The sequence below is a fragment of the Eschrichtius robustus genome, chromosome 17 (assembly GCF_028021215.1).
Source record: "Eschrichtius robustus isolate mEscRob2 chromosome 17, mEscRob2.pri, whole genome shotgun sequence".
Lineage (NCBI taxonomy): Eukaryota > Metazoa > Chordata > Mammalia > Artiodactyla > Eschrichtiidae > Eschrichtius > Eschrichtius robustus.
The window spans coordinates 60,875,780-60,903,765 of record NC_090840.1 but is presented as its reverse complement, the minus strand read 5'-3'; the positions used below and the strand labels follow the sequence as shown (position 1 = coordinate 60,903,765).

The 27,986-nt window shown below is 32.0% G+C and overlaps 1 protein-coding gene across 3 annotated transcripts in view; it reads left to right on the top strand.

Moving 5' to 3' along the window:
- The window catches only part of CSMD3 (CUB and Sushi multiple domains 3), a 1,176,048-nt gene that overhangs the window by 1,032,116 nt on the left and 115,946 nt on the right, over positions 1–27,986 (top strand). For all 3 annotated transcript variants that reach the window (XM_068525309.1, XM_068525308.1, XM_068525307.1), the window contains 4 exons: positions 17,061–17,179; positions 18,277–18,346; positions 23,305–23,421; positions 26,476–26,685. In XM_068525309.1, the coding sequence (XP_068381410.1) occupies positions 17,061–17,179; positions 18,277–18,346; positions 23,305–23,421; positions 26,476–26,685 (516 nt within the window). The remainder of the gene's footprint in view (positions 1–17,060; positions 17,180–18,276; positions 18,347–23,304; positions 23,422–26,475; positions 26,686–27,986) is intronic.

The following is a 27,986-nucleotide window of genomic DNA, read 5'->3' as shown; positions in this document are numbered from 1 at the left end:
GAACACCTAGAAGCAAAAGGTAACAAATATGTAATGTTGATATATATAATTGACATCAGTATACCTACACCTATGCTAGTGTTCATAGAGGAATTTAGCACGTTGGTCTGTACACATTTTATAATTCTGTTGGTTTTTGCTTTCTGAAGGTATCCCATTGAGTACTATCTCCTCAATATCACTTTGTCCAGGCCACTCAATCCATCATTGTAACATCATTACTTACACAGGAAGATCTGATAGAAAAGAAGTGCCCTGTGGAAACGAACAGAGGCTACAACAACGATGGGCATGTACTAAATAAATAGTAATTAATTGATTTTTGACAATTATTTTTGTTTTATGTTGAGGTTCGTTTTCCAGCTATTGCTAACCTCAGATATAGTAAATGTATCATTGTGGTGTAAATAGGTGACAAATAAGTACAAAAAGTTTCATTCATTCATTTTTCATTCAACCAATAAATATTTTTGAATGCCTACTATATAATAGGCACAATGCTCCATATGGAAAGTGCAAAGATAAATATGTCACAGTATCATTTTTGAGGAGATCACAGTCTAGTAGAAGAGACAGAGATAAGCAATAATACAGTGCTATGAATACAGGAATAGAGATATTTACGGTAGAGTGCGTGAAAGCAATAAGAAATCAGCTGCATTTAAGAAGTTCAGGAAATACTTCAAATAGTAGGTAACACTTTGGCTGAATCTTAACAAATAACCAGGAGTTTTACAGTTAAACAAGGAAGAGTGGATATTTTTAACATGCAGACTTCAGGTTTAGACAGAGCTATGATACATGGCACGTTACAAGGATTGCAACTAGTTCAGTAGACTGGTGCATAAGGTTTGTGACAGCACCAGGAACTGTGGCTGCTTATATAGGCAGGACTACTCCTGAAAGGTATGGAATGTCATAATCAGAAATTTGACATCATTATAGGTGATGCAGTTCAAAAGCAGCATATGTTTTGATAGTTATTCATGATACAAACTATTAAATTATCATCATAACAAAGAAATTTAAGAAATATTTTTAGTCTATTTTATATAACTTTCAAATTTCTAATATAAAATATTTTTTTGAATGCCAAAAAGGTCCTTTATTTGTATAAGGTAAACAGTATAGGGACATTACAGTTTAATGGAATTATTTATCCAGTTATCTATAATATTTTTCAAACTGTTCTTTTGGTTAGAACCTCTTATTTATATCAATAAATGAAGGAAATTAAGCCATATCTTAACAAATAATAGGTGTTAATAATACCTAGTAGCTTGCCTCCTAGAACAAAGGATTGAGAGTTTGCTACTCTTAAGGGAAAACAGTGACTAGTGGACTTAAATCTCTCAATTTTAGGTCTTAGAAGCTAACATCTTTGACAGAGTAGGCAAAATATACTAGAAATATACAATTTAAGCATATTTAATTATGATATTTAATTTTAAAAGTAAAGTTGAGTACCTAACCATGTCAATGAAAGTCTGATTAGAACTGTAGAGGGACTGGAAGATGAATGAGATAAATCTCTGTCCTAATCAAGTGTAAACTTTATTACGTGAACTGTGTTTTTTTCCCTATATTTGTGATTATTGTCCAACTATGTTACAACTAGATATTTCTGTAAAATGAGCAATCAGGGAATGCTAATATTTTCTAAATTAGTTATCTGAATACTACTCAAAAATGTGGGGAAGAACTTACATTGATAACGAATGAGCATAAGAACAAATGGTGTATCAATGTATCTTACGAACAGTTGCTTTAAATAATAAGACTACCAACTCTCCTAATGATCTAGAGGCTACTCATAGGGACTGGCATTTAATTTGTTAGGAATGAATTCACATAATCTAAAGTAAATGTTCACAAAATGATGCTTTAGTTTCAAACTGGTCCCCGGATACTTCTTAAGAATTATTAGGTATCTGGATTCTCTACCCAAGAGAAAAACAAGCAAAAAACTAGGCATTGTATTTAGGCAATCTAAGGGCAGTACTAACTATATTTTTCAAAAACCACAAAGTGGAATCCTCTTAGAAGATGATAAGATGATCACCACTTTTTTTAAACATTGTGTTGAGAGGCCTTAACTAAGCCATCAAAACATTTGCTGAATGCTCACGTTTTTTTTAAATTGAAGTACAGTTGATTTGTAATACTGTGTTAGTTTCAGATGTACAGCAAAGTTATTCAGTTTTACATATATATATATATTTATTTCAGATTCTTTTCCACTATAGGTTGTTACAAGATATTGAATATAGTTCCCTGTGCTATATAGTAAATCCTTGTTGTTTATATATTTTATGTATAGGGGTGTGTATCTGTTAATCCCATACTCCTAATTTATCCCTCCCACAACTCATTTCCCCTTTGGTAACCATAAGTTTGTTTTCTATGTCTGTGAGTCTGTTTCTGTTTTGTAAATAAGATCATTTGTGTTATTGTTTTAAATCCACATACAAGTGATATCATATGATAGTTGTCTTTGTCTGTCTTACTTCACTCAGTATGATAATCTCTAGGTCCATCCATGTTGCTGCAAATGGCAATATTTTATTCTTTTTTATGGCTGAGTAGTATTCCATTGTATATGAGACATTTTTATCCATTCATCTGTCAGTGGACATTTCGGTTGCTTCATATCTTGGCTATTGAAAATAGTGCTGCTATGAACATTGGGGTACATGTATCTTTTAGAATTAGAGTTTTTGTCTTTTCCAGATATATGCCCAGGAGTGGGATTGCTGGATCATATGGTAGTTCTATTTTTAGTTTTTTAAGGAACCTCCATACTGTTCTCTATAGTGGCTGTATCAATTTACATTCCCACCAACAGTGTAAGAGGGTTCCCTTTTCTCCATACCCTCTCCAGAATTTATTATTTGTAGACTTTTTGATGATGGCCATTTTGACCAGTGTGAGGTGATACTTCATTGTAGTTTTGGTTTGTATTTCTCTAATAATTAGCGATGTTGAGCATCTTTTCATATGCCTGTTGGCCATCTGTATGAATTCTTTGGAATGTCTATTTAGGTCTTGAGTCAATTTTTTGATTGGGTTTTTTGGGTTTTTTTTTTTTTTGATAATGAGTTATATGAGCTATTTGTATATTTTGGAAATTAATCCCTTGTCAGTAGCATTGTTTGCAAATATTTTTTCCCATTCCATAGGTTGTCTTTTCTTTTTTTTTTTTGGTTTTTATTTGGATTTTTGAATTTTATTTATTTTTTTATACAGCAGTTTCTTATTAGTCATCAGTTTTATACACATCAGTGTATACATGTCAATCTCAATGGCCCAATTCATCACACCACCACCACCACCCCCTGCCACTTTCCCCCCGGGTGTCCATACATTTGTTCCCTACATCTGTGTCTCAATTTCTGCCCTGCAAACTGGTTCATCTGTACCATTTTTCTAGGTTCCACATATATGCATTAATATACGATATTTGTTTTTCTCTTTCTGACTTACTTCACTATGTATGGCAGTCTCTAGATCCACCCACGTCTCAACAAATGACCCAATTTCGTTCCTTTTTATGGCTGAGTAATATTCCATTGTATATATGTACCACAACTTCTTTATCCATTCATCTGTCGATAGGCATTTACGTTGCTTCCATGACCTGGCTATTGTAAATAGTGCTGCAATGAACACTGGGGTGCATGTGTCTTTTTGAATAATGGTTTTCTCTGGGTATATGCCCAGTAGTGGGATTGCTGGATCATATGGTAGTTCTATTTTTAGTTTTTTAAGGAACCTCCATACTGTTCTCCATAGTGGCTATATCAATTTACATTCCCATCAACAGTGCAAGAAGGTTCCCTTTTCTCCACACCCTCTCCAGCATTTGTTGTTTGTAGATTTTCTGATGAGGCCCATTCTATCCATAGGTTGTCCTTTCATTTTCTTTATGGTTTCCTTGGCTGTACAAAAGCTTATAAGTTTGATTGAGTCCCATTTGTTTATTTTTGCTTTTATTTCTTTTGCCTTGGGAATATGACCAAAGAAAATATTGCTATGATTTATGTCAGACAATGTTTTGCCTATGTTCTCTTCTAGGAGTTTTATGGTGTCACATCTTATATTTAGATCTTTAAACAATTTTGAGTTTATTTTTGTATATGGTGTGAGGGAGTGTTCTAACTTCATTGATTTACATGAGGCTGTCCAGCTTTCCCAACACCACTTGATGAAGAGACTGCCTTTTCTCCATTGTATATCCTTGTCTCCTTTTTTGAAGATTAATTGACCACAGGTGTGTGCGTTTATTTCTGGGCTCTGTATTCTATTCCATTGATATATACGTCTGATTTTGCACCAACACAATGCCATTTTGATTACTATAGTTTTGTAATATTGTTTGAAGTCTGGGAAGGGTTTGTTTTTTTTCCCTCAGGATTGCTTTGGTAATTCAGGGTCTTTTGTGGTTCCACATAAATTTTAAGACTATTTGTTCCGGTTCTGTGAAAAAGGTCATGGGTAATTTGATAGGGATCGCATCAGATCTGCAGATTGCTTTTGGTAGTATGGCCCTTCTAACAATACTAATTCTTTCAGTCCAAGTGAATGCTCTCTTTTAATAGGTACAAAATTCTAAAATAATCCCTGGATTAAGGTAAATATAATAAAAATACCAGTACTACAAAGAGCTTATAAAAGTATATTAAAACATTAATTTTTATCAAATTATAACTTAACAGAAGAAGTTAAAATATTCTCCAGGTAGAAAAGAACTTTCTTTTTGGAGAAATTAAATAAATGCCTCACTAAATAGTTACATGTGGTAATATTATCTGAAAAATATACTCCAGTTTTGTGTGTTGTTTTTAAATAAAGTCAGTGAACCTGAATTAAAATGGGAACTATAAATAGAGAAATGAAGAAATGTAGAGAATTATGTGAGAAAAAGAAAGTTAGAAAGTATGGGAAAAAAGAGCCCAAATAGGACAGAAGGACAGATAAAGAGAGGAGAGGAAAAAGAGATACATTTAGTGGACAGTAGAGAAATTGGTGCCGAAGAATGCCTACTGTTACTTTAATTAATTAAACAGATTTTGGAATATTCTAAATGCTTTCAAATCTATTGTCTAATCAATAAGGGCATTAACATAGTATTTGCAAAATATTGAGTAAGTGCAAGAGAATGGGGAAAGATTGAACAAGGAAATTTAAATAGAACTTTACAGGATTAAAATGACTAATAACCTCTGCTCTAGTCTTTAAAGACAAATATATAAAACTAGCTATGGCATGCATTTTTAGCTGCTTTGTCAATAACATGTTGAAAAGCAGTTTCAATGGATTTGGTGGATCAAATGCTGGGTAGAGCAGCTGTGGTTTTGGTACAGTGTCCGGCAGGGCAATATCAAAGTCTGTCTCTTCACTCTTTGCAAATTGAGTGTATTATTTCCAGAAACTTGAGAGAATATACCCAAACACAATGACTTTTTTGCAAATAATCTGACTTATTTGAGGAAAGGGCACCTTAATTTCTGTTTCAAAATGGTAATATCCACTTAGTGGAAGAATATTTTGTGGTAATGCAAGAGTCTGTCCACTTGTGGAGGCAGATTGTATTAACTAGACATAAAATTTTTAAAGAACTTCCTTATGTATTCAGAAGCCTCCCAAATCAGTGGTTGAGAGGTAAGAACACAATATCCTCTGTAAGAAAAAAACTATATTTTTAAAATGAGTATAAACAAGGACTTTAAGAAAAAATTTTTAAAATTTGTTTCAATATTTAGAAAAAGCAAAATGCTTAAGCAGTTGGGTACTGGGAAAAATAATTGTGTGTGTGTGTGTGTATTATAAACAAGGTAGTTATATTAGCTTTCCTCCATTGAGAAGACACTTATTTCACTGCACATCTTTGGTATTTCATTTCTTACAACCCCTGATATAACAGTTCTGCCCACAGGGTAACATAAGGAAGTAATCACATTGGGGAAATAACAGTCTCATAATCACACTATGAATACCAGCGACAGATGCAAAAGACATTAAGGTTTGCTGTAAAAATGACAGATTTCATGGTTTTTTTTTTTCTTTTAACCAAGAAAGTGGACTCTTTCTAAATTCCTAAAGGAATATTTTAAGTAGTAAATGTTTCAGGAAACATGGCAGATGTTCTTCTGTCTTGCGAAAAGGAAATTTGGCTGAGATTCCTTCTAGCAAGTGAGTATTTTCTCTGTCTGATTTTCCTACTCACTCATGAAGTTTTCAGAAAAAAACCAATCTAGATTATCTGATGGCACATACTAGACAGATAGGCCTTGCTTTGTATTTACTTAAAAGGAAATACTGACAAATGGCTGATGTTTATCATATAGTACAATTTTTCTTCTTTAACTTGAGATCATGCCATTTTAACTTTGGGATTATGAGTATGATTATGATTATGATTATACAGATCTGATGTTCCTTCTGTCCAATTTATCCTTCTCATGCCTTGGTCTCGTTAATATTTCTAGAGGTCCATTTTGCTAACTTCATATTGTTTTCCTATTATCTACTGAAGAAAGGCAACAATTAATTTCCTCCCATAATTTTCCATCTCCTTATTGCTTCCAAAATATAAGCACAAACCTACTTGTTTATTAAATTTTTGTTGACTACCTACTAAATGTTAGGTACACTTTCTAGGTGTTAGTGCTGCATATTTGCTTAAGACCCAGCACTAAAAAAAAAAGCTTCAGGCTAACTGAGAGTAAGAACATGCAAATAGCAATAATTGCAAAATTACAGTGCAAACACAGGAACTATAGTTTAGGTAAATTGGTACTTCTCAGATAATTGTGCACTATAGTTATCTTGAAATCTTGTTAAAAATCCAGATGATGAGAATCCACCCTAACAGATTGTCAGTCTTTATGAGATTTCAGCCAAGCATTTGCACTTTTCACCAACCTTCCAAGATTACTCTCACAATGGCCAAAGTATGAGGACATCTTGTATAATGTAGGTGATGACACAGAGAAGGTAGTGATCAAAACTGTTAGGGGTTCCTGGTGGTGGAGTCAGGGAAGACTTCACAAAAGGACAAATCTAAGTCCTTTTGGCAGATAAGAATTAAAGTATATGTATGGAGATAGCTTGGTACTTTGAAGGGACCTCCTAGGATGTAGGTGGACATAAGATACTTTATTCTGGAATTTGACTTAGGTTTCTGTCTTGGAACTGCCATTTGATAGCCATGTGACATTAGGTGATTTGTAAGGTTCTCTAAGAACTCAGTTTCCTCACCTATAATATGTGATAATAATAGCATATAACTTGAAAGATTGTGTCAGAGTTAAATGAGATCATCCATGTAAAGTGTTTATCATAGGGCCAGGTACATAGTAAACCCTCAATAAACATCATCTTTTCCTGATAATGAGATGAACCCACATGACTGGGTTGTATTTGTCATTGTCATTGCATTTTAAGTGCCAGAAGATTAGATTAAGGAGATGACAGACAGGTTTATTTTGCAAAAAGAGGAGATTCGTTGAAGGGTTTCAATTTGAGGAGTAACATGGTCAGTTTTGAATTTTCAAAGACCCTTTTATTTTGGAAAGTGGGGAATGCATTGCAGGAAGAGAATATGCCCAAGGAAAGGAAAGTGGGGAATGCATTGCAGGAAGAGAATATGCCCAAGGAAAGGAGTAGCAGTGGTTCAAATGAGAAACTGAAGATGGTTATTGTGGTTGTGTAAATGAAATGTTAAAAGATGCAGGAGATAGTTAGGTAAAATTGAAAGATTTATGACCAGTTAGATGTTGGAGATGAGAGAGAGAGAGGTGTAGAGGATGGTTCTTAGGTTTCTGGTGTTTTGTTTTGGTTTTTACTTTAGATATCACTTTGTATATGATCACAGTTTTGCTTTATTCCTTTGGAGAGCGGGCCTTTTAATTTTTTAGACTTTTTCTTTGATTTTTAGATCTTAGATATTAAATTAAATAAATTAAAATCAACATAAACACTTTTATTTACCTACAATATTAGATCTCACACCTTGCAGTGGGATCTAGGAACCAAAAGTGCTTCCCAATTTAACTAATGATAATGCCAGTATAGGTATAAGCTTTCAAGAATGAAACTTATATGGAAGGTACATTTGGTGCTACTTGCAATGTAAGAAAAAATGGTAAATGGATACCACATTTTACATATATATATAAAATCATCCAGTAATCATCCAATAACCTGTATATTTTATGGTCAGCTTATTAGCCTTCTTAATTTTATCCACAAATTCATTTTGCCATGTAACATAACATGCTTGCCGGTATAACATCATGGGAGCCAAAATCCTTTCTACCACACTAGGACCCTAAGTACAGGCTTAGTCAGTAGACTAAGGATGTTCTATAGGAATTTTGAAGAGAATTCATAGAGATTCATGAAGAGAAGTTCAGTTTGGGTAAAGCTTTTTTTCTGACAGTAAAAAGTGTTAAATGTTAGTATCAGTTATTGAAAGATTATGTAATCCCTTCTGGGAACTTCTGAATTTAGGATTAGACACTTGTCTTCCAAGATGGCTTATTTTTTTTAAACATCTTTATTGGAGTATAATTGCTTTACAATGGTGTGTTAGTTTCTGCTTTATAACAAAGTGAATCAGCTATACATATACATAAGACAAATACCAAGATGGCTTTGAAAGCTGTTTTCCTAAAGATTGGAAATGGGTTGAGTGCCCTGTCAAACTTATTTATTTACCAGTTAGGCTTTTAGAAGTTAATCAAACTATGATAATCAATAAAAAACTGATTTTTTTTTCTTTTAAACTATAAATTCAGTGTTCTCTTAATACTCACATATCCCAGATAGATACTTCAGAAGACATATAATGTAGTGGACAAAAATGATTTAGAATCCCATTTTTATATCTATTTGAATCTTTAACTTCCGTAGATAGAAGAACATTTGAAATTGAGTAATAAAATTCTAGAAAATAGAGATTAATATTTCTACCTTTTAGTCTCCAAATACTTTTAAAAAAATCTTTTCCAGTTTTATTGAGAAATAATTTACATACATCATTGTTTAAGTTTAAGGTGTACAAAATGGTGGTTTGATTTACATATATTGTGAAATGATTACTACAACAGGTTTAGTTAACATCTGTCATCTCATATAGATACAAAAAAAGAAAGGAAAAAAATTTCTCCTTGTGATGAGAACTCTTAAGATCTACTCTTTTAACTTTTCTGTATATCATACAGCAGTGTTAACTATAGCCATCATGTCATACATTGCACACCTAGTACATTATACTTATTTATCTTATAACTGGAAGTTTGTACCTTTTGACCACCTTCATGAATATATTTTTTAACATTTATGGTCCTACTGCTCAAACTATGCTCTCTTAGAGGTTGTAGTTGTTCCACAAATCAGAGCATTTTTTCTAAGTTACAGACACACAAAGTGAGGTAATAAATATAAATTTGGAAATTTACTCCAATTACATGTTTCTGAAACTTTGATGAATTCTATTAATTTTATGCTAACAAATTACCTGATATATAATAAAGTAGCCAACATTAATGAAAAGATTAAGAAAAAAAGTCAATCTTGCTTTTTGTTAATAACAAAAGGGATTGAATGTTGAAGAGAAAGAAGGCAGGAAGAAGAAGATATGTTTGCCTAGCAACCTTGGGAGACACAACTACAACTAAGGCAAATATACCAGAGTTCCAGAGGTTAGAGAATACAGTTTTCTCTGCTTAATCAAGATAAGCTGAAACACTTGTTAAGAGAGTCTGATTTACATTTTCTGATATGGGCTATCATAAGTTGACATGAAGCTACATTATTCTTTGTGTTGGGAATGTGTACTGGTTTAGTAGTCATGTGAATAGATTTAGCTGCTCTGAGTTAATATATTTTTTCCAACATTTTTCTTGTGTAAAGTTATCACATTTTTTCTGTTTCCTGATCCACAAGAGCACTGAGAGATGGGAATCTGTTCCTCAATTTGTGTGTGTGTGTGTGTTTTAGACATATATGATTCTGGTTATAATTGCATGTCTTGCACAAATGTATTTGTTGCTAGGGAAAATGTCCCTAGTGCAAGAAATGACATTAATTATGTCAATTGTTAGTAGGCTTCCACAAAGAGAACTTGTAGTTTCTAGTTGCTTTGCCACTTGGATTCTGGTCCAGCCTCATCATTAACAGTCTTGAAATGACTATTTGATTGTAATATGCATATGTAATTTCCCTCACATTTCCTAATATTTGTGGAGGCACACATATAAATCTCACTACTGGAGAATCCCAGAGAGCTAATGAACATCAATAAATCAATGAGCAGTTTTTGGTTTTGAACTTATAAAATGTACATATTTTAAAAGGAGAAACTGCATGCAGTAATGGTGTTACAAATTTAGGGGTGCTCAAAGATCTCAGGATGTAGTCTCTGAGGAAGACAAAGGTAATGTTACCTTAATGAATAGATTTGTCTCTCCTCCCACACCTGAGAGCACTCATGATATCTGCCACTAATAATTTCGCTGTCAATCTTGTGAAAACTCAGGCGGTCTGAAAACATCTTTTCATCTTGTGCAATAGTTAGAGGGCTAGTCTGAATACCCAAATCATAAAAATAGTCATAAAATATTAAATGCTCAGAAATGTATCCATTTAACTCTAGCTTATAAATTACAAAAGATTTCAATTCAACACAATAGTTATTTTACTGCTCTCCTTCCTTGAGCAATATGCTTAAGACATAATGCATTAGGTCTTAATGAGTTTATTTTTATAATCACTAAAAATGTTTTCCTCCTTTGGGCTAATTAGATAATTGATTATTTGTGAAAAATAGTGATTGTAAGATTTATATTTTTACCTAAACTAATTTCCTTGTTCTAATTTATGCATATCATCTCATAAAATATTATAGAAACACATCCTGCCCAAATTAAATTATTAATATTTGTCATTTCTAATCTAAATTGCCATTAACTTAGAATATATTACATGCAAATAAGTGTAATTGATCTTTATAAACACATTTCATTCCTTAATCATATAGGGCCATTCTAGTTTTAGCATAGTTTGCTCTTTTCTTTTAACCAAATTTATTTCATGATCATCTCAACTTTTCATGTCTTTGTGCTGTTGACTTAGAGATGGCTCAGCCTAAGTTTCTGAATTCGGAAAGCATTGTGCTTTTGTATTCCTAAAGTTTCTCTGGTTATATCTTGAGGCAATAACACTGCTCTTGGTCTCCTGGATTGTCTCATAGAAAAGCCAATATGTTTAGCTGTATATAGAAACTTTTCATTGTGAATTAATTATAAAACTGAAGGTACGTAAGTTTTTGACCCTCTGTAGAAATCTTTACATGTGTTCTTTATATTCCTAGAGTATTTATGTGAGACCTATTGATCTTAAACATACAGAGACATACTTTCATGAGAACAGAAAAAAAAAAAGTATCCTTAATGGAATGCAAATGGACAACCTCACTTCCATGCTTAAAACCATTCACTAATGCCAGTTAACATTTGTTGAGAGCTTCCTATGTTCCTGGGACTATCTAAGTGTTATGCATGTATTGTTTTCTTTATGCATCACCATATTCCTATGAAGTTGGTTGGTATTTTTGCATCCATTTTATAGGTGAGGGAACTGAGACAGAGAAATCATCTCAGACTTTATAAAGATAAAAATTTAAATAAAAGCAAGAAACTAGTGAAACCAGGATGCACACAGAGGACAGAGGTTGTGTTCTTAATAACTGAATTTTCCCTCCATTACTCACAGAAGGAAACTACAACTTTCTACACTGGTTAAGATTATAAGACTGTTTACACAACCTGCATCCTGCCTCCCTTTGCAGCTTCATTTCTTGCTGCCTTTCCGAAAACACTACAATATGTTTTACCAAAAAACACTCCCTCCTTTTTTCCATAAAACAAGGAAAAATAATTTAAAACATTATTCATTTAACATGCCAGGACAGCATATTCACCTTCCCCTTCATTATCATGAATTGGTAAAATGTATTATTTTTTGGTATTCACATAGGTTAGTTCCTGTGAAATAATTATTTAAACAGAAGACAACCTTCATATATTGTGATTGTTCAACTACACTGAAATCATCTTTTAAACCAACCCCCTCTCTTGCTCCACCAAGAATTTCTTCAGAGCGTGGTTTCTTATGTTGCTAATTGATCTTTGCATTTCCAGCATGCATGTAACACAATAAGAGTATACAATAGGTACTCAATAATTGCTTATGTAATGAATGAATGGTACCTACATGCCAGATTCTATTTATTTTATCGTTTCACTTATCTTTATTCTGTAGGCTAAAATTTGATAAGTAGTATCTATTACTGAATATTCAATTAGTTTCTCAGAGTAATGCTGAGTTAAATGTTAAGTAAGGTAAATGGAAGTAAAGTAAGTAAATAAAAGGATCAAGGTAAATGTGAGAGAAGCCTGTACCACATGTTCCTGAACTTACACTGCTGCTCATCAGTGACTACTGGAAGTCAGAATTGTTCCTTCTAAAAGAATTTAATCGACATACAATTACATGTAACATAATAGTATTTGACAAATTTTCTTTAGTAGATTAATTAATTAATCCAAGGTACATTATGGTGGAAAAAGTCTGCATGCTTATCATTGCTGATTTCTACAAGTCCAGAAACTAGTAGCCCAGCTCATATTGAATTCACCCTTTGATTATCACCAACTTCTACATTATTCTCAAACTGTTATAATGATAAATATGGAATGCCAAATGATAATTCTAGCATATTAAAAAACCCTTAAATATGGTGCAAACATAGAAATAATGGTTATTTGTATCCATTATTTAGAGAAAAAATTTTAAATTGAAGACATGCGATATGTTTAAAATAACAAGATCTTCACTATCACTGAATACAACCTCTTGTTCAAAGACGTGGTTCAGTTCCTGTTCTTTTCTCACATGAATGCAAATCTAGTAATTTTGGTCTTCATTTTCAATAAATTTATGCATGGTTTGTCCTGTCAGATTCATGAAGGGGTTTTTCTTTTTACAAAACAATGTTACTGGGAGTCTTAGCAATAATTTAGCTTCTCCCTGTCTCCCTCTCTCCCTCTCTCATTGCATTAAAGACTCATTAAAATCATTATGGAATACTATATATATATATATTCAGAATGATCAGATATAAATGATATGATTAACACCATTTTCTCCTCCAGGTTGCCTTGTGGTCAGAATTGGAGAGAATAATTTTTGTTTATAAATAAATGTTGGAAATTGAAGAACTGAGGTTTTAATGTTTTTAGCCAGGGTAACTAACCACAGTAATTTGACAGCAGGTTTAATTAACTCTGTGCAATTTTTGATATAGATTTGTCCCTGTATTCATTTCTGTTTGTTTTTGGCTACAACACCTAGTTAATTGATCCAATTCCCATTAAAAAAATTCACTCAGAGAGCATCTTTGATTGCCAAGGACATAATTTTACAAATTTTACACTCATAAGGATGAAAATGACTTAATATGCTGATTGGCTTGGTTAAGTAGGAGAGAATCCTTTGCAACACTTTTACAAATACCTTTTCTTTGTTGATTCCTATGAATAAGTTATTGCTATTGTTACTTATAAAGAAATGAAAAATAATTATTAAAGAAGACATTTTTAAACTATTTAATCACTCAGTTTTGTAAATTAAAAAATGACTTTAAAATATGAACTGTAGCATTTTCAGATATCTCTGCTTTATTTTCTTTAGTGCATGTAAAATAATTGAATGCAAAAAAATGAGAGAGGTCATCAACATATGACTTCTCTTTCTTATCTATTACTTCATTACCTTGGTTTCTTCCCTGAGACAATCATATTAAACAGATTAGCAGGTCCAACTCAATCTCTTCTAGAAAAATAGAAAGCAGTATATTCTTGTACCCCCAAGTTCTCTGCTAATACTAATTCATCTAACAGATAAGTGATTTTATTATTTACATTCCATTATAAAAATTACAGAAATGCAGGAATATACAAGAAAACACATAAAAATCACCAATAATCTCATATCAAGAATCATAACCACTGCTAATATTTCACATACTTCCTTTTGGTTATTTTTCCCTGTGATTATTTGCATATAAGAATTTTTAACCTACGAAATTGTTATTGCATAGTTTATAGAGTTTTATATCACATTTTAAAGTTAAAACTCTTTCATAAATATTTTGCTGTATCTGTATATATTATGGAAAAATCTCACTTAAAAATGAGTCTCTCAATATTCTATGGCATCACTGTGCCGTAGTTTTATTTATCCTCCCAGAGGAGGAAATCACCACTTCTGGATATTAACAGTTTTCTGTGTGTATGACCCTGAATGGAGTACTTTGATAGAAAGAAAAGAGAAATTAATGTGTACTAAATTTGGCCTTCTCAGCAAGAATGACCACATAAATGACCTTAATGGTGAAGGGTAATAAATGTACTGTTCAGGACTCCCAAGAAACTAAGATTGTACCAAAGGAAAGTGAAATCATACTGACAAGACATATATGCTTACATCATAACTTGTTTTTGATTAGTACTTCTTGAAAAGGGCTCTATGAAATCGGATGAATGTAATGTGTGAGACCCATTAGTGGGTGTTGAATGAGAAGAAAGTAAATATAAGATAGTTTCTGTCTTTCTTGGATCTCAAAATCTGGTAGGGGAAGTGAGACATTTAACCCTTAAAATTTTAACAGTAGGTCACAACTTAATGGTAACTTATCTTTCCTAGTTCTATAAATTCAAGATTACAAAAAATCAAGAAATATGGGATTTGACATATGTATAGGGACCCAGCTAATTGCAGCACCAGGCATTGGAATTACAGTCCACATGACCCTATCTCCTTTAGGACTGCCTCAAATGCATTCCCAAATGGCCAATTTACTCCTCCTCTTTACTGCCTTACTTTCTAATCTAACCATAACTCCATCATGTCACTGCTTTTATTTAATTTTCTATCCTTTAATGTGACATCATTTTTAGCTACTCTGACCATTATGTTATTAGATAAACTATCTTCCATTTGCAGAGATAGACATTTGTATTTATTAAGAAATAAAATAGGGATGCACTTTCTTTTATATACTATTCATTCATCTATACAACGAATGTTTATTGAGTGCTTGCTTAAGACTCTGTGCTTCAAGCTGCCCTTCTGGAACTTATATTCTCAGAGGGGGATAAACATTGAACAACTAATTACATAATTATTCATTATTAGTTTATGTCAAATACAACAAAGGTGATGGAGAGGGTGGTGTTATGTATGATAGCATCTATCAGAGGGAAATAACATGGTCAAAGAGTGAAGGAATATATACGATATAGTCACACTTTAGAATTTAGTTTTTAATGTTTTTTAATAAAGAAATATATAGTGTGAATATTTATACTGAATATGTTTATTAACACACATATATAATGATTTTGAAGTGGTGACTGCTTCCTCCCTCCATTCAAATATGTATTAGATTAGTTCAAAATGTGAACTACAGAGAAATAGATAATAAACATTGGCTCTTATTGAAGATAAAAAGTTTTTAATAATAATACATTCACATGTTTGAAAAAATGTTTTGGGAAAAACATCAAACAATTTTTATTCCTTTAAATGAATCATTTTAGAAATAATGCCATTTGCAGGAACGTAGATGGACTTAGAGATTATCATACTAAGTGAACTAAGTCAGAAAGAGAAAGACAAATACCATATAATACCACTTACATGTGGAATCTAAAATATGACACAAATGAACTTATCTATGAAACAGAAACAGACTCACAGACATAGAGAACAGACTTGTGGTTGCCAAGGGGGAGGGAGGGTGGAAGAGGGACAGAGTGGCAGTTTGGGGTTTGCAGATCCAAATTATTATATATAGAATGGATAAACAACAACGTTCTACTCTATAGCACAGAGAACTAAATTCAATATCCTGTGATAAACCATACTGGAGAAGGATATAAAAAAGTATATATATTTATATATGTGTATATATATATATATATATATGTATGTATAACTGAATCATTTTGCTGTACAGCAGAAATTAATACAACATTGTAAATAAACTATATTTCAATTAAAAATGCTAAACTAAATGAATCATTTTAGAAAAACCTTTTACTTTTGTATGCTTTTATTCTTTTTTTTTTTTTTTTTAATATATTATTTTCTGTTTCCTGGAAGGTTTTTTTTTTATAAATATATTTATTTATTTATTTATTTTTGGCTGTGTTGGGTCTTCGTTTCTGTGCGAGGGCTTTCTCCAGTTGTGGCAAGCGGGGGCCACTCTTCATCGCGGTGCGCGGGCCTCTCACCGTCGCGGCCTCTCCCGTTGCGGAGCACAGGCTCCAGACGCGCAGGCTCAGTAGTTGTGGCTCACGGGCCTAGCCGCTGCGCGGCATGTGGGATCTTCCCGGCCCGGGGCACGAACCCGTGTGCCCTGCATTGGCAGGCGGATTCCTAACCACTGCGCCACCAGGGAAGCCCCGCTTTTATTCTTTTATGTTGAAAAATAAGTTGTTGATGTAAAAATAATGGAAGGGTTTTGAATTATATCATAATCTCCCTTTCAGAAGAAGGTACCAGGTGATATGGACAAAACAGCAAATAATTTTTTTAGCCATTTTACTAAGAATGTTTTACAGATATAATTTCACTTTATTATCACAATAAATTATTATTCTTATTTTTATTTAGGGATTTTCTTTTTAGGCATTTTTATTTTTATTTCACAGAAGACATTTAGGCTGTGAATTAAAGAAGAATTTACATATAATCACACAGCTAATTAATGGTTGGTGCCATGAAAATTGAAATAGTTCTGTGGTGGAGTTCCAAAGCACATTGCTCTAACCATATACTGTTAAATCTTGTTCACAGAACATTCTTAATGTCTCAATGTAAAATCTAGTTTTAATGACACCAATATTCAGCTTTGGTAATTTAATATGCATGATTTAAGCATTCATCATTTGAAAGTTACTTATATTATTATCACTAAATATTCTTAGCTATTGGTTTGGATTCCTGTCCTGAGCCACAAACTCCTAGCCGTGGGAATAAAATTGGAGACAGATATATGGTTGGTGATGTAGTATCCTTTCAGTGTGATCAAGGCTATTCTCTTCAGGTAAGTCTATTTTAAAATTTTAGCTTTGATTTTCATTACCCTTTCAGAATATTTTAACAGACTAATTGTTGATAATTCACAAGTTATAAAACAATATTGATCTCAGGCTGCATAATTTAACATTAAATCAAAAGGTATTCAATTTGTCAGTGAGATATTCGTGAGAGAAATTGCTGGAATGAATAAATTTGTTCTGTTTGCAAATAACCAAAAATGATTTTTGAATCAAAATAAATCTTCACTTTTCTCTCTGTTCACATTGGATGTGACCACTGAACTGGATTTTCAGAATTTGAAATAAAAATGAAAGTGATACTTAAAGCATTAAATGAAACTTCCATGATAATAAATTCCCCAAATCAGTAAAAATCGACTACAAATAAGTTTTGCTAAAACTGTTTATTTGCAATGTATATTCTGACTTTACGTATTTATATTAATACTCTTTTGTTGGTGTTTTAGAAGGTCTCAGTATATGACCTCATAAAAATCTCCCTAAAGCATAGACCTATTAAGAAATTAAGAAAAAAAATTGAGACAGAAATTATTTCACATGTTAAGTAAATAAATTCTTTAGAGGAAGGAAAAGTAAAAATGAATAATTTATAGTCTTTAAACTTGTATCCCAAATTATTAGTCTCAGAAGTGAAATCAAATTTTTCTGGACTTTAAAATTTAATATACCTCAGTTGACTTTTCAAATTTTTATGAAAGAATTTTATAATCATTTTTTAATCTATCTCATCTTGAGTATTACTGCAATTTATTATAAACCACTATGTATATGGCCATTTCCTTTGTATAATTATTGCAGTACCTTAGTAGAAAATGTTTTGGCAGAACAATGTTAAAACCACAGTTTTAATGTGATATAGAGTCTTAATTTTTCTACCAAAAGCTTGTTATTTTTTACATTTTATCACAAGTGTACATAATTACCTTTCTTGTTTTAAGTCACACTAATATTTCCAGTAATGTTAAAAAATATTAAAATGCAATATATTATTAAGTTTGTGTTCATAATTATCATTCACTATCCTATGTTATATTTACACTTTTAAAAATGTGTGCTGAACTGCATTGTCTTGTTTATATAGGGTCATTCTCATATTACATGCATGCCTGGGCCTGTGAGAAGATGGAATTACCCAATCCCAATTTGTTTGGGTAAGTTAAAGAACTATAAATCATTTATTAACTATCAAATTTTAAAGGTACACCTTATGTATGTTGTTGTTCAAACATATAGTTTACCTTTTGTCAGGTTTTATGGAAATTATATTTTGAGATAAATGCTTCACATTTTTTTTCTTTTTTAATTTTAAATTTTTACATTTTTTTTGCCCCAAACTTTAATATCAATGGATGACTTAAAAATACAAATTGAGGAAAGGTATTAGGTTTTTTGATTCCCAGAGAGTTTTCTCAATATGATGTAGTAGAAGTACTCATAGATCAGGAAAATAAGTAAATATACTATTGCTTACTATTGAGCCAAAATAGATAAGGAAGCTGGAGTCTACCAAAGGGAGCATGACACCCCATGAGATGTCTTCATTGGTAACAGGCAATTGAGATATGGGATGTATCAAAAGAACACTTGGGGCTTTGAAAGTATGGGCCCAAATTTTTGTCCTAATTTAATGCAGCTTCCAGTTATTTCTATCCACCTTAATTTTTTTTCTCTTTTTCATTTCTGGTGTCTGTATGCAACCATTAATATACTAGGCTCTACAGAGTAGGGGAAAAAAAGTTTGAGACATGATCTCCATAATTAAAACATTTGTTTACCATTTAGAGTTGTAGAAATAAAAGAAATGAAATAAGAATAGTGTCAAATAATACCATTGACTATGTTTTAGAATTTAAGAAAGATGAGATTGGTGTTGACTGAAGTCATTAGGAAATATATTCAGTCCATAAAATTTACAAAGAGTTTTGGATGATAGGTGTAATTAAGATAAATGAATGAAGAAGACTACCCTTGCTGAGTAAGAAAAAGGGCAAAAACAAAAGAATTGGTGTGGCTTGTATACCCTACCAATGTACAGTGAACAAACCTGTATTATATTAGTTTGCTTGGGGTGCCGTAATGGAATACTACAGACTGGATGGCTTCAACAACAGGAATTTATTTTGTCACAGTTCTAGAAGCTAGAAGTTCAAGATCAAGGCGCTGGCAGGGTTGTTTTCTTCTGAGAGCTTCTTTCCTTGGCTTGTAGAAGACTATCTTCTCCCTACATCTTCACATAGTCTTTCCTCTGTGAAGGAGCTCCCCTATCTCTTTCTCTTCTTATAAGGACACCAGTACTATTAGATTAGAGCTCCACCCTTATGACTTCATTTTACCTTAATTACCTCCTTAAAGAAGGTATCTCATCTCCAAATACAGTCACATTTGGGAGTTAGGGCTTTAACATATGAATATTGGGGGAGACACAATTCAGTCCATAATGCCTATGTACCATGTGTGCAATTTTTGTTGGAGAGTACTGGAAAATAATGTTTAAGAGTAAGGATGTGTTTAATTGGCAAAAGATATTAAAAGCATTCAGACTTTAGATTGGATGACATTTTTTGAATGATATGTTTCTTCAGGTATTATAATTTATGCATATAATGCCAGTTATAAAATTGTATATATACATATAATGCCTATTGTAAAAATTTATATATACAGATAATGCCATTTATGTGTGTGTGTGTGTTATGTATGTGGGGTCTGTATGTGTGTGTATATCCAATTAAGTATAAAAATTGAGAATATAAAAGAGTACAAAGAACAAAATAATTACTATATATATTCTGCTGATATGAGAGCAGAGAGTTTTGGTCTTTTGTTCATTACCGTATCCCCAGTGCCAAGAACAGTTATTATCTTACGTAGGCATCCAATAAATATTGTTTAATGAACAAATTAAAGTTTTGGGCTTCTACGCTATGTATTTTTTTATAATGTTTTCCTTCTTGACATTCACTTAGAAGAATTTCCCATACATAACATGTTTTCAAAAATTTGATTTTTAAAATGGCTTTATGGCACACAGCGTAGTCTAATTTGTATAGTTATTCTCTTTTGTTAGCTTAGTTTTTTGTCTTTTTGATATACGTTTATACACATTTGGTACACATTTACACATTTACACACATTTCTTTATTTATAAGTGTTTTTCATGTGCCTTCCTAACTGTGTCATTGCATATAACTACTTAAAAGCTTTAATATTGCCAGATTGCTTTCAGAAGGTTGTATCAATTTAAATACCACTCAATTATGATATGACAATTTCCATCTTGCTATATTACTAGCACCAATTATTACTGTTAACAAATTGCTCAGTTTTTAGGTAAAATACTGCGTTTTGATTAAGTCTGTATTCCACTGTATATTGTTAACAAGGGAAGTACTAGATGGAAGTGATATTTTAATAAAATTAAACTGGAAATTTTAATTTTATTATATAGGATAAATTTGTATGAAACTGTATTAAATACTTATATTTATTTTGATGTCCAGTATATCTTCATTTGATTTTCAGCTAAGGTACAATAGCTGTGTATGGCAAATGTATTATTCTGTTTGCTCATCTGTTGAATGGGATAGTAATGTCCACCTCATAGGCCCATTATGAGAATTAAATGAGAGAATGCATAAAAGTATTTAGCACTGAACCTGAAATACACAGGGCATTCATAGCGGTAGTTATTATAGTGAAAAATATGCAATAACTTAAGGGTCCAATAATGGGGAAAAAGGAAGTGAACATTATAATGGAATATTTAATAACTCAAAGTTTACAATATATAGTGAAATATAACAAGGCTTAAAGTGATTCACAGTATGATCCTATTTTCATTATATACGTAAACATATAAACATATATACGTGCATATGTATTTTTCTGCAGAGAAATAAAAGAATATAAAGGTAGACAGGTTATCTATGGGTAGTGGAATTCCAGAGCACTGTTATTTCTTTTGTATTCATTTTTTTTTGTTTATAAATTTTGGACAGTAAACTTGTACTATATTTGATAGACAAAGTGTCTAAATTGACATCATGGACATATCATAAGGAGAAACTGAAGGCAGGAGGCTGATTCAGAGAATGTCTTAAAACTTTAGTCATCAGGTATCAAGGTTACAGTCTCATGAACTGGAAAATAAACAGTCTGCCAGATATTTTGATGGAAGGAAAGAAAAGTCACTTGAGATTTTTACATAATAGAGACAAATCTGAAGGAAGAATCAAAGATGATTTTATCTCGGAGGACAATGCTATGGTTGTGTCCTTAAGAAAAACAGTATAATGGGCCTCAAAAGAGTCTACTGTGAAACTTCTGGTGAAACACAGCATTTTCTTTCAAGGCCTAGGGGTGCATGAAATTGCAGAGTCTCTGAGAAAATAGACATGAGTACGGAGCTGAAGGCAGATGCGCTTTTTGGATTTTTCTTCTCGTCCTTTATGGTTTGTTATTCTTTTTCTTTCTCTTTCATTATCTGTTTACTTTGTATTCTTTCCTTCTTTCTTCTCTGATTTTGGGATTTACACTCTAGAAAGGTGGGCAATGCAGAGGCCAGGATTTTCAGCTCATTTCTAAAGAGATGGAAAACAGCAGAATTAGAGGGGCAGTGAGCAGCTCAAACACTTGAGATAGTGAAGGCAAGAAAGCAAAAGAGTCCTTGTGTTCTTTCACTCAAAATTCAGAACAAAGCAAAACAAACCTACAATTGCATTCTTGCCAGAAACTTAAAAGTACTTTTCATTGGCCAAAATATTTTCTCTACCACTCCCTAATTATCAGATTGTGTAATGAACATATGTAGGCAGTCAAATTTTAGGAAAATGAATTGGTGAACATTAGTGGTTTATATATGTTGAAAATTGCTCTGGTTTAAAGATGGCTGAACTGAGATTTGAGAAGGATGGAAAAATATAAAGGTGTATCTTTAGATCGCAGTGGTAATTACAACTTCAAAAGAAAGGTTTATATGCACATTAACTACAAGGTTATATATATCCCCTTAGTAAAATCTGCTTTATACATAATTTATTCAGTTCACATAGTTAAAGATAGCTGTCAAACTGGCTATTGATATCACATAGAACATTGATAAATTGTTCTACCGAATTTGCCTTTATGATATATAACCTGAAGTTTGATTATCTGTCTGTTGCTATTCATAACAATAAATAAATGAATGAAATTGTAGGTAAATGTATGGGTAACTTTCAAACTTGATGTGCAGTCATGAAATTTGATTCTTCAACCCTCAATTGAGATGTGTATTTTAGTACTTCTATGATAAAATGATAAAAATGTATACTTAGAGGAAAGAATTAGCTTCTAAAATGCGATTGTTCTATTAATACATGTTAAATAGTTCTATCTAATCATGTAAAAGTTAAAACTTGGGTAATTATTTGTTCTTATAATTTATGGTTAGCTTATCAATTGTAAATCACTATAGTAGGGATTCTACAAAAAGCATAAATTTATGCCTAAATTCTTAAACATGGGTGCATCTTTTTACTTGTTTTATACTTCCCTATTTTTTGTCCAGATTATTTTAGGGTAAAGTGAGACAATATCTGATGGTGTGTGAATCCCTTGCATATTACCGATAGAAACCAATATTTTTCTTAAAAATCTTCAGCCTCCTCACAAAAAGAGGAAAATGAATTCATTTATTGTGAAAATGAATCCCTCATCAATATAGTATGTTGCTGGCTTGATTTTACTATAAATTATATTATCTTTTGAATGAATCACAACATTTCTAGAAGTACTTCAGGATGAGAAAAGGTACTGCTTGCTATGGAAAAGGATATGTGCTCCTTGTTTGATTGTATTCACTGCACATGAGCTACTCCTTTCTGTACAATAATTGATTTAGCTTGTATTTACTGCCAAGGAAAGAAATATGTTACCCATTTATGCTATTTTACAAAATGCCTTGTCAATTGATTATATTTGATTACTAGTACGTGGTGAATGAGAGTTGACAATATTCAAATTTATATCAGTTTTAACTCAGACACTTGATTCAGACTTGAAATAATTTCAGTCTGTTTTTAATACAGTAAAGTACTTTGGCTTAAGTGGGACCTCTATTCTCTTGCAGCTCAGTGTGGTGGCGCTATGTCAGATTTCAGTGGTGTGATCCTCAGCCCTGGGTTTCCTGGAAACTACCCCAGCAGTTTAGATTGCACGTGGACAATCAAGCTGCCCGTAGGTTTTGGTATGTATATTAAAAACACGTGAAAGAGTATTTTTATATCATTAATGCATCCTTAAAAAGAAATAACAAAGTCTAATAAGAACTTATGAAATATCCACAAATTATAGTTTATTTTGGGATTATATACATTTCACTTGGAGTACTTGGATAATTGAAAGAATATGGGCATTTTAAAATTTCATAGATAGATGATGAATAGAAAAACTTTATGATACTTTCCAATCAATATGTACAGATATAGCCTGAGTTAGATGTGTGTGGCAATGATTAAGTTCAACATGATTTTCATGTATAATTGTTTCTATAACTCTTTTCTACTTGTTGAAACCAAGCAGTACGTAGATAAGTTATTTTCTGGTAATCTATTGAATCCAGTTGCTATTGTAAATAAATAAGATTTACATTTGAAAAGTATTAGTACAATTTTTCTGCTGTTAGATTTAAATACCCATGTAGATGTAATACCTTTCTAATTCTAATATTACAATTGCCAGTGTTTGGATATATTGCATTATATGTATATATTACATTTAATAAATTCTTTTCCCTCTTGTGTCACTAACGTATTCTTTTGCAGCTTCTTTATATCCCATTAGTCTGTAAATGCATAAATAGAAGTGTTAGATTGAGGATAGACTTATTCATTAAATCACAGAAGAGTAAGATGAGTAGATAACTCCTTGAAGTACAAACCTGGTGGATTTAGAGCAATTAAGATATTCTGTACTATCTCACTTATTGAGGACTAAATTTAGCTACCTCATTTACCCAAAAGCATCTATAGCCTCAGAATGAAAATTCATGTTGAAATGTTTTACATAAATTCACAGAAACTCATAGTTTTGACAATTCTGTACTGAGCATGTACACATTATACTCCAGGTATTGTGCTAGGTGCTAGGGATAAAATGCATAGTAAAACAGACTTTGTACCTTTTTCCAGTTAAGTTACAGTCACAATGAGGAGACAAATAGTCAAATATGTTATTGCAGTGAAGTATAATAAAGAAAACAGGATTGTACACAGGCATCCAGCCTAGTCCAGGAAATGCAAAAAAGGTTTGTCAGAGGAAATGATGTGTGAACTGTGGCTTTAAATATAAGTAAGAGTAAGCCCAAAAAAGAGGGTCAGCTTGTGAGGAACAGGAAAGAAATTCTAGGTAAACAGACTGACACATGGTAAAATGCAGATAAGAAAGCTAAAGAAATTCAACAAACTTGAACACTATATGACTGGCCTGAGGTTTTGGGAGAACAGTAGGCCACTGAGAGAAGAATGCTGGGGGGCTTTCTACTGAGAATTATTCTGGCTACAACATGGGAATACCCTTAATTTGAAGTTGTAGTCAAATTCTATGCCCTTTGATTGAAAGAGAATAAATGAATAATAGATTTGAAACAGTATGGTTATCCTTATGTCTTTTACTAGCCACTTAAGAGGGCTCATCCCATGTTGCTTACGGAGCTAAGTGAATTATTTTAAAATAAATTATTGCGTGTATTTGCAATAGTGTCATTATATCACCTTCAACTTAGCTCTTGCTAATGCTTCATTGATTTTAAAAACCAAGTTTATTAAAAATTAAAAAGAATATGCATCTCTCTTTCTCTATTTTAGAAATGAAAACATGAGACCATTTCTGATTTGGTTACATTTCAATAATCCCACTGTTTTCTTTGAGTTTTGGTTAAATCAAATATTGCTTCCAATGTATTTGAACAGATAATTTATAAATGTTTAAAAGAAAATTGAATACACATCAACAGTTAAAGAAGTATTTTCTCTTGCCTGTGAAACAATTATGGACAACATAATTTGTGAAAAGGGGCTCAGGAAAATTTTAGAAAAATATGCACTTCTTGTACCCTCACATATTAAGATAGTGCATTCAAAGTTTTAAGAAGATTGTCTGATTGTGCAGGAATGTGTTTAATATTTTAAAGCATATTTTCAGTAATTCCCAAATTTATTTGTTCATGGAACTCTTTTTCAATGTAACAGCGAATTTCCATGGAACTCTTTTTCCAGGAACAAAATGTGACTTCACTTGAGAACCTCACTAGTTATTAAGGGCAAGAGCTCAGGAGCCAGAATGTCTGATTTTGAATTGCACCTCTTTTAGGATATTGTGTAAACTTAGCATATTATTTAGCTTCCCTGTGCCTCAGTTTCCTCATTCTCATAACTATGAGCATTAAATAAGATAGCATGTATAAAAACTTAAAACAGTGCCTAGCAAAAAGAAAACCCAATAAATGTCAAATTTTATTACTAACAATTTGCAGAATGGTAGTTGTGGAAAAAAAACATCAAATTCAGTAAAAATCAAATATTAATTGAATTAAGGAAACATACCTCAATAAGGGTTTTATTTTATTTTTTCCATCCCAGAGATATTTAACTATCTCATATTCTAATTATGTTTATAAAGACATTAAGACTATTTTGTAATATGATAGCATATAGCAATAACCCCTAGATTTTATTGGGAATATTACATAAAATTTGGCTTTATCTTCTGATGAGGAAATACTAAAAGAGCACACTAAAAATTACATGCTTCAAAATGATATTTTGGAGAAGTTAATTTATCCCCTGTATATGACTAATTTCTAACACAGTCGTGAAATCTGATTATGTTAATATATAAAACTTTGCAATCATATTTTGGCTTCAAATTGGCCTTTTACAAAATACAAATTATTGAGTGGCTTTTCATCTTTAAAAATTGGTTGATACATTTTTAAATGGTATTAAAGAACAAGAAAGCCACTTCCTTGATTAGTTTTGCTATGGTGACAATGTAGTAAAATGAGATTTTCCCATGTGACAAATAGTGGGCATTTGAGAACAGTATTCTGTTACTTTCAACTATAGCACAGCTAATTGTCCTGGGCAGACAGCAAACCCATGGCCCGGATCTTGAGAGTATGCCTCTCAACTTAAATGGAAACATATCTTAAGCACATTAATGCGAGCATGTGTTTGTGTATATGCGTGCATTTAATTTGGTAAAAAAATAAAGTAGCATTATGTTTGTTTTTCTTCCTTAGGTGTGCATCTGCAGTTTGTAAATTTTTCAACAGAAACCATACATGATTATTTGGAAGTAAGAAGTGGATCTGCAGAAACTAGTACTGTTATTGGCCGACTTAGTGGTCCTCAAATATCATCTTCCCTATTTAGCACGACCCATGAAACCAGCTTGCATTTTCACAGTGACTATTCACAAAACAAACAAGGGTTCCACATTGCGTACCAAGGTGAGAGGAATAATAAAAATATGAAAGCTTTTTAGCCTCCAAACAGCTATTAACGATCTAATGCTAAGCATTTTCTATATTGTGTTTTAGAAAAAAAAAGGAACCTAAATCAAAGCAAGCTTCAGATAGGAAGAGTTTTAAATAATGCTATTTTCAGTTAACTGTATAGGGGGAAATGACGTCTTTCTGAGGCCTTACAAATTCTAACCATGAAAAAAGGATTGAATTAATTTTAATACACAGTCAAATTAAGCAAGTCAAGGCAAGGCAGTCAAGCAAGGCATGGTGGATAGGCAAGATTTATCTCTGCTTTTATACCAGAATAAGTATATTGAAAAGATATTTTGTGGTACTCATCTACTGTATGTAAAGTTATTTTCTTTTACTTCATAATGAAAGAATAACATAACCTTCCTTGATACCATTCTATTGCTATGAGAATATGAAATAAATAATTTGACAATCATATTAGGCCTATTTCTAGTATAAAACTGCTGCATGACCTTGAGCATGATTTTCATCCCTTTGGAATATACAGCTGGGAGACCTAGGCTTAAACGCTGATTCTCTATGTTCAGTCTTAAGTGGCCTAGGGCACATGTCCATTTCTTCATTTTCATAATGGCATTAGTAATAGTACCTCTCAGATAAGTTGTTTTGAACTTTATATGATAAAATGAATGTAAAATATTTATCATGATGTATATCATTAGTAAATATTTAGTGTAGTTTAGCTATTTTTACTATACTATTTCAGATCTTAAAAGGCTAAGATTTAAAATTAAATATTTAAAGTTATGATGATATTTTACACAAACAATGCAGTTCCAATGACTGTAATATTTAATCAAAAATAACTTAAACTTTGATTACATATCTGCCCTAATTATTAAGGATTTAATGAGTATGTGATATTTTTGTTGTTTTTTTTAACTTAATTTAATTTTTATTGAGGTATAGTTGATTTACGAGTATGTGATACTTTTGGATGTGAGCTCCACCAAAGCAGTTATCTTTGTGTTGTTCATTGATGTATCTCAAGTGCCTAGAAGAGTAAGAGCACAGTAAATATTTGCTGAATAAAAGTATATACCCAAAAGGAAATTTAAGAGTAGTTAAAATAGACATTGTAACATCCAACTACATGGGTCTAAAATGATTACAGTTTGTATTATGCTTGCATAATTTAAGAGCACCATACCACACATCATCCTTTACATAAAATAGGAATCATTTTTGTAACCTCTTGGTACAAAATTAACCGTGTTCCCAAGGAAACTAATTATTACAAAAATAGTTGG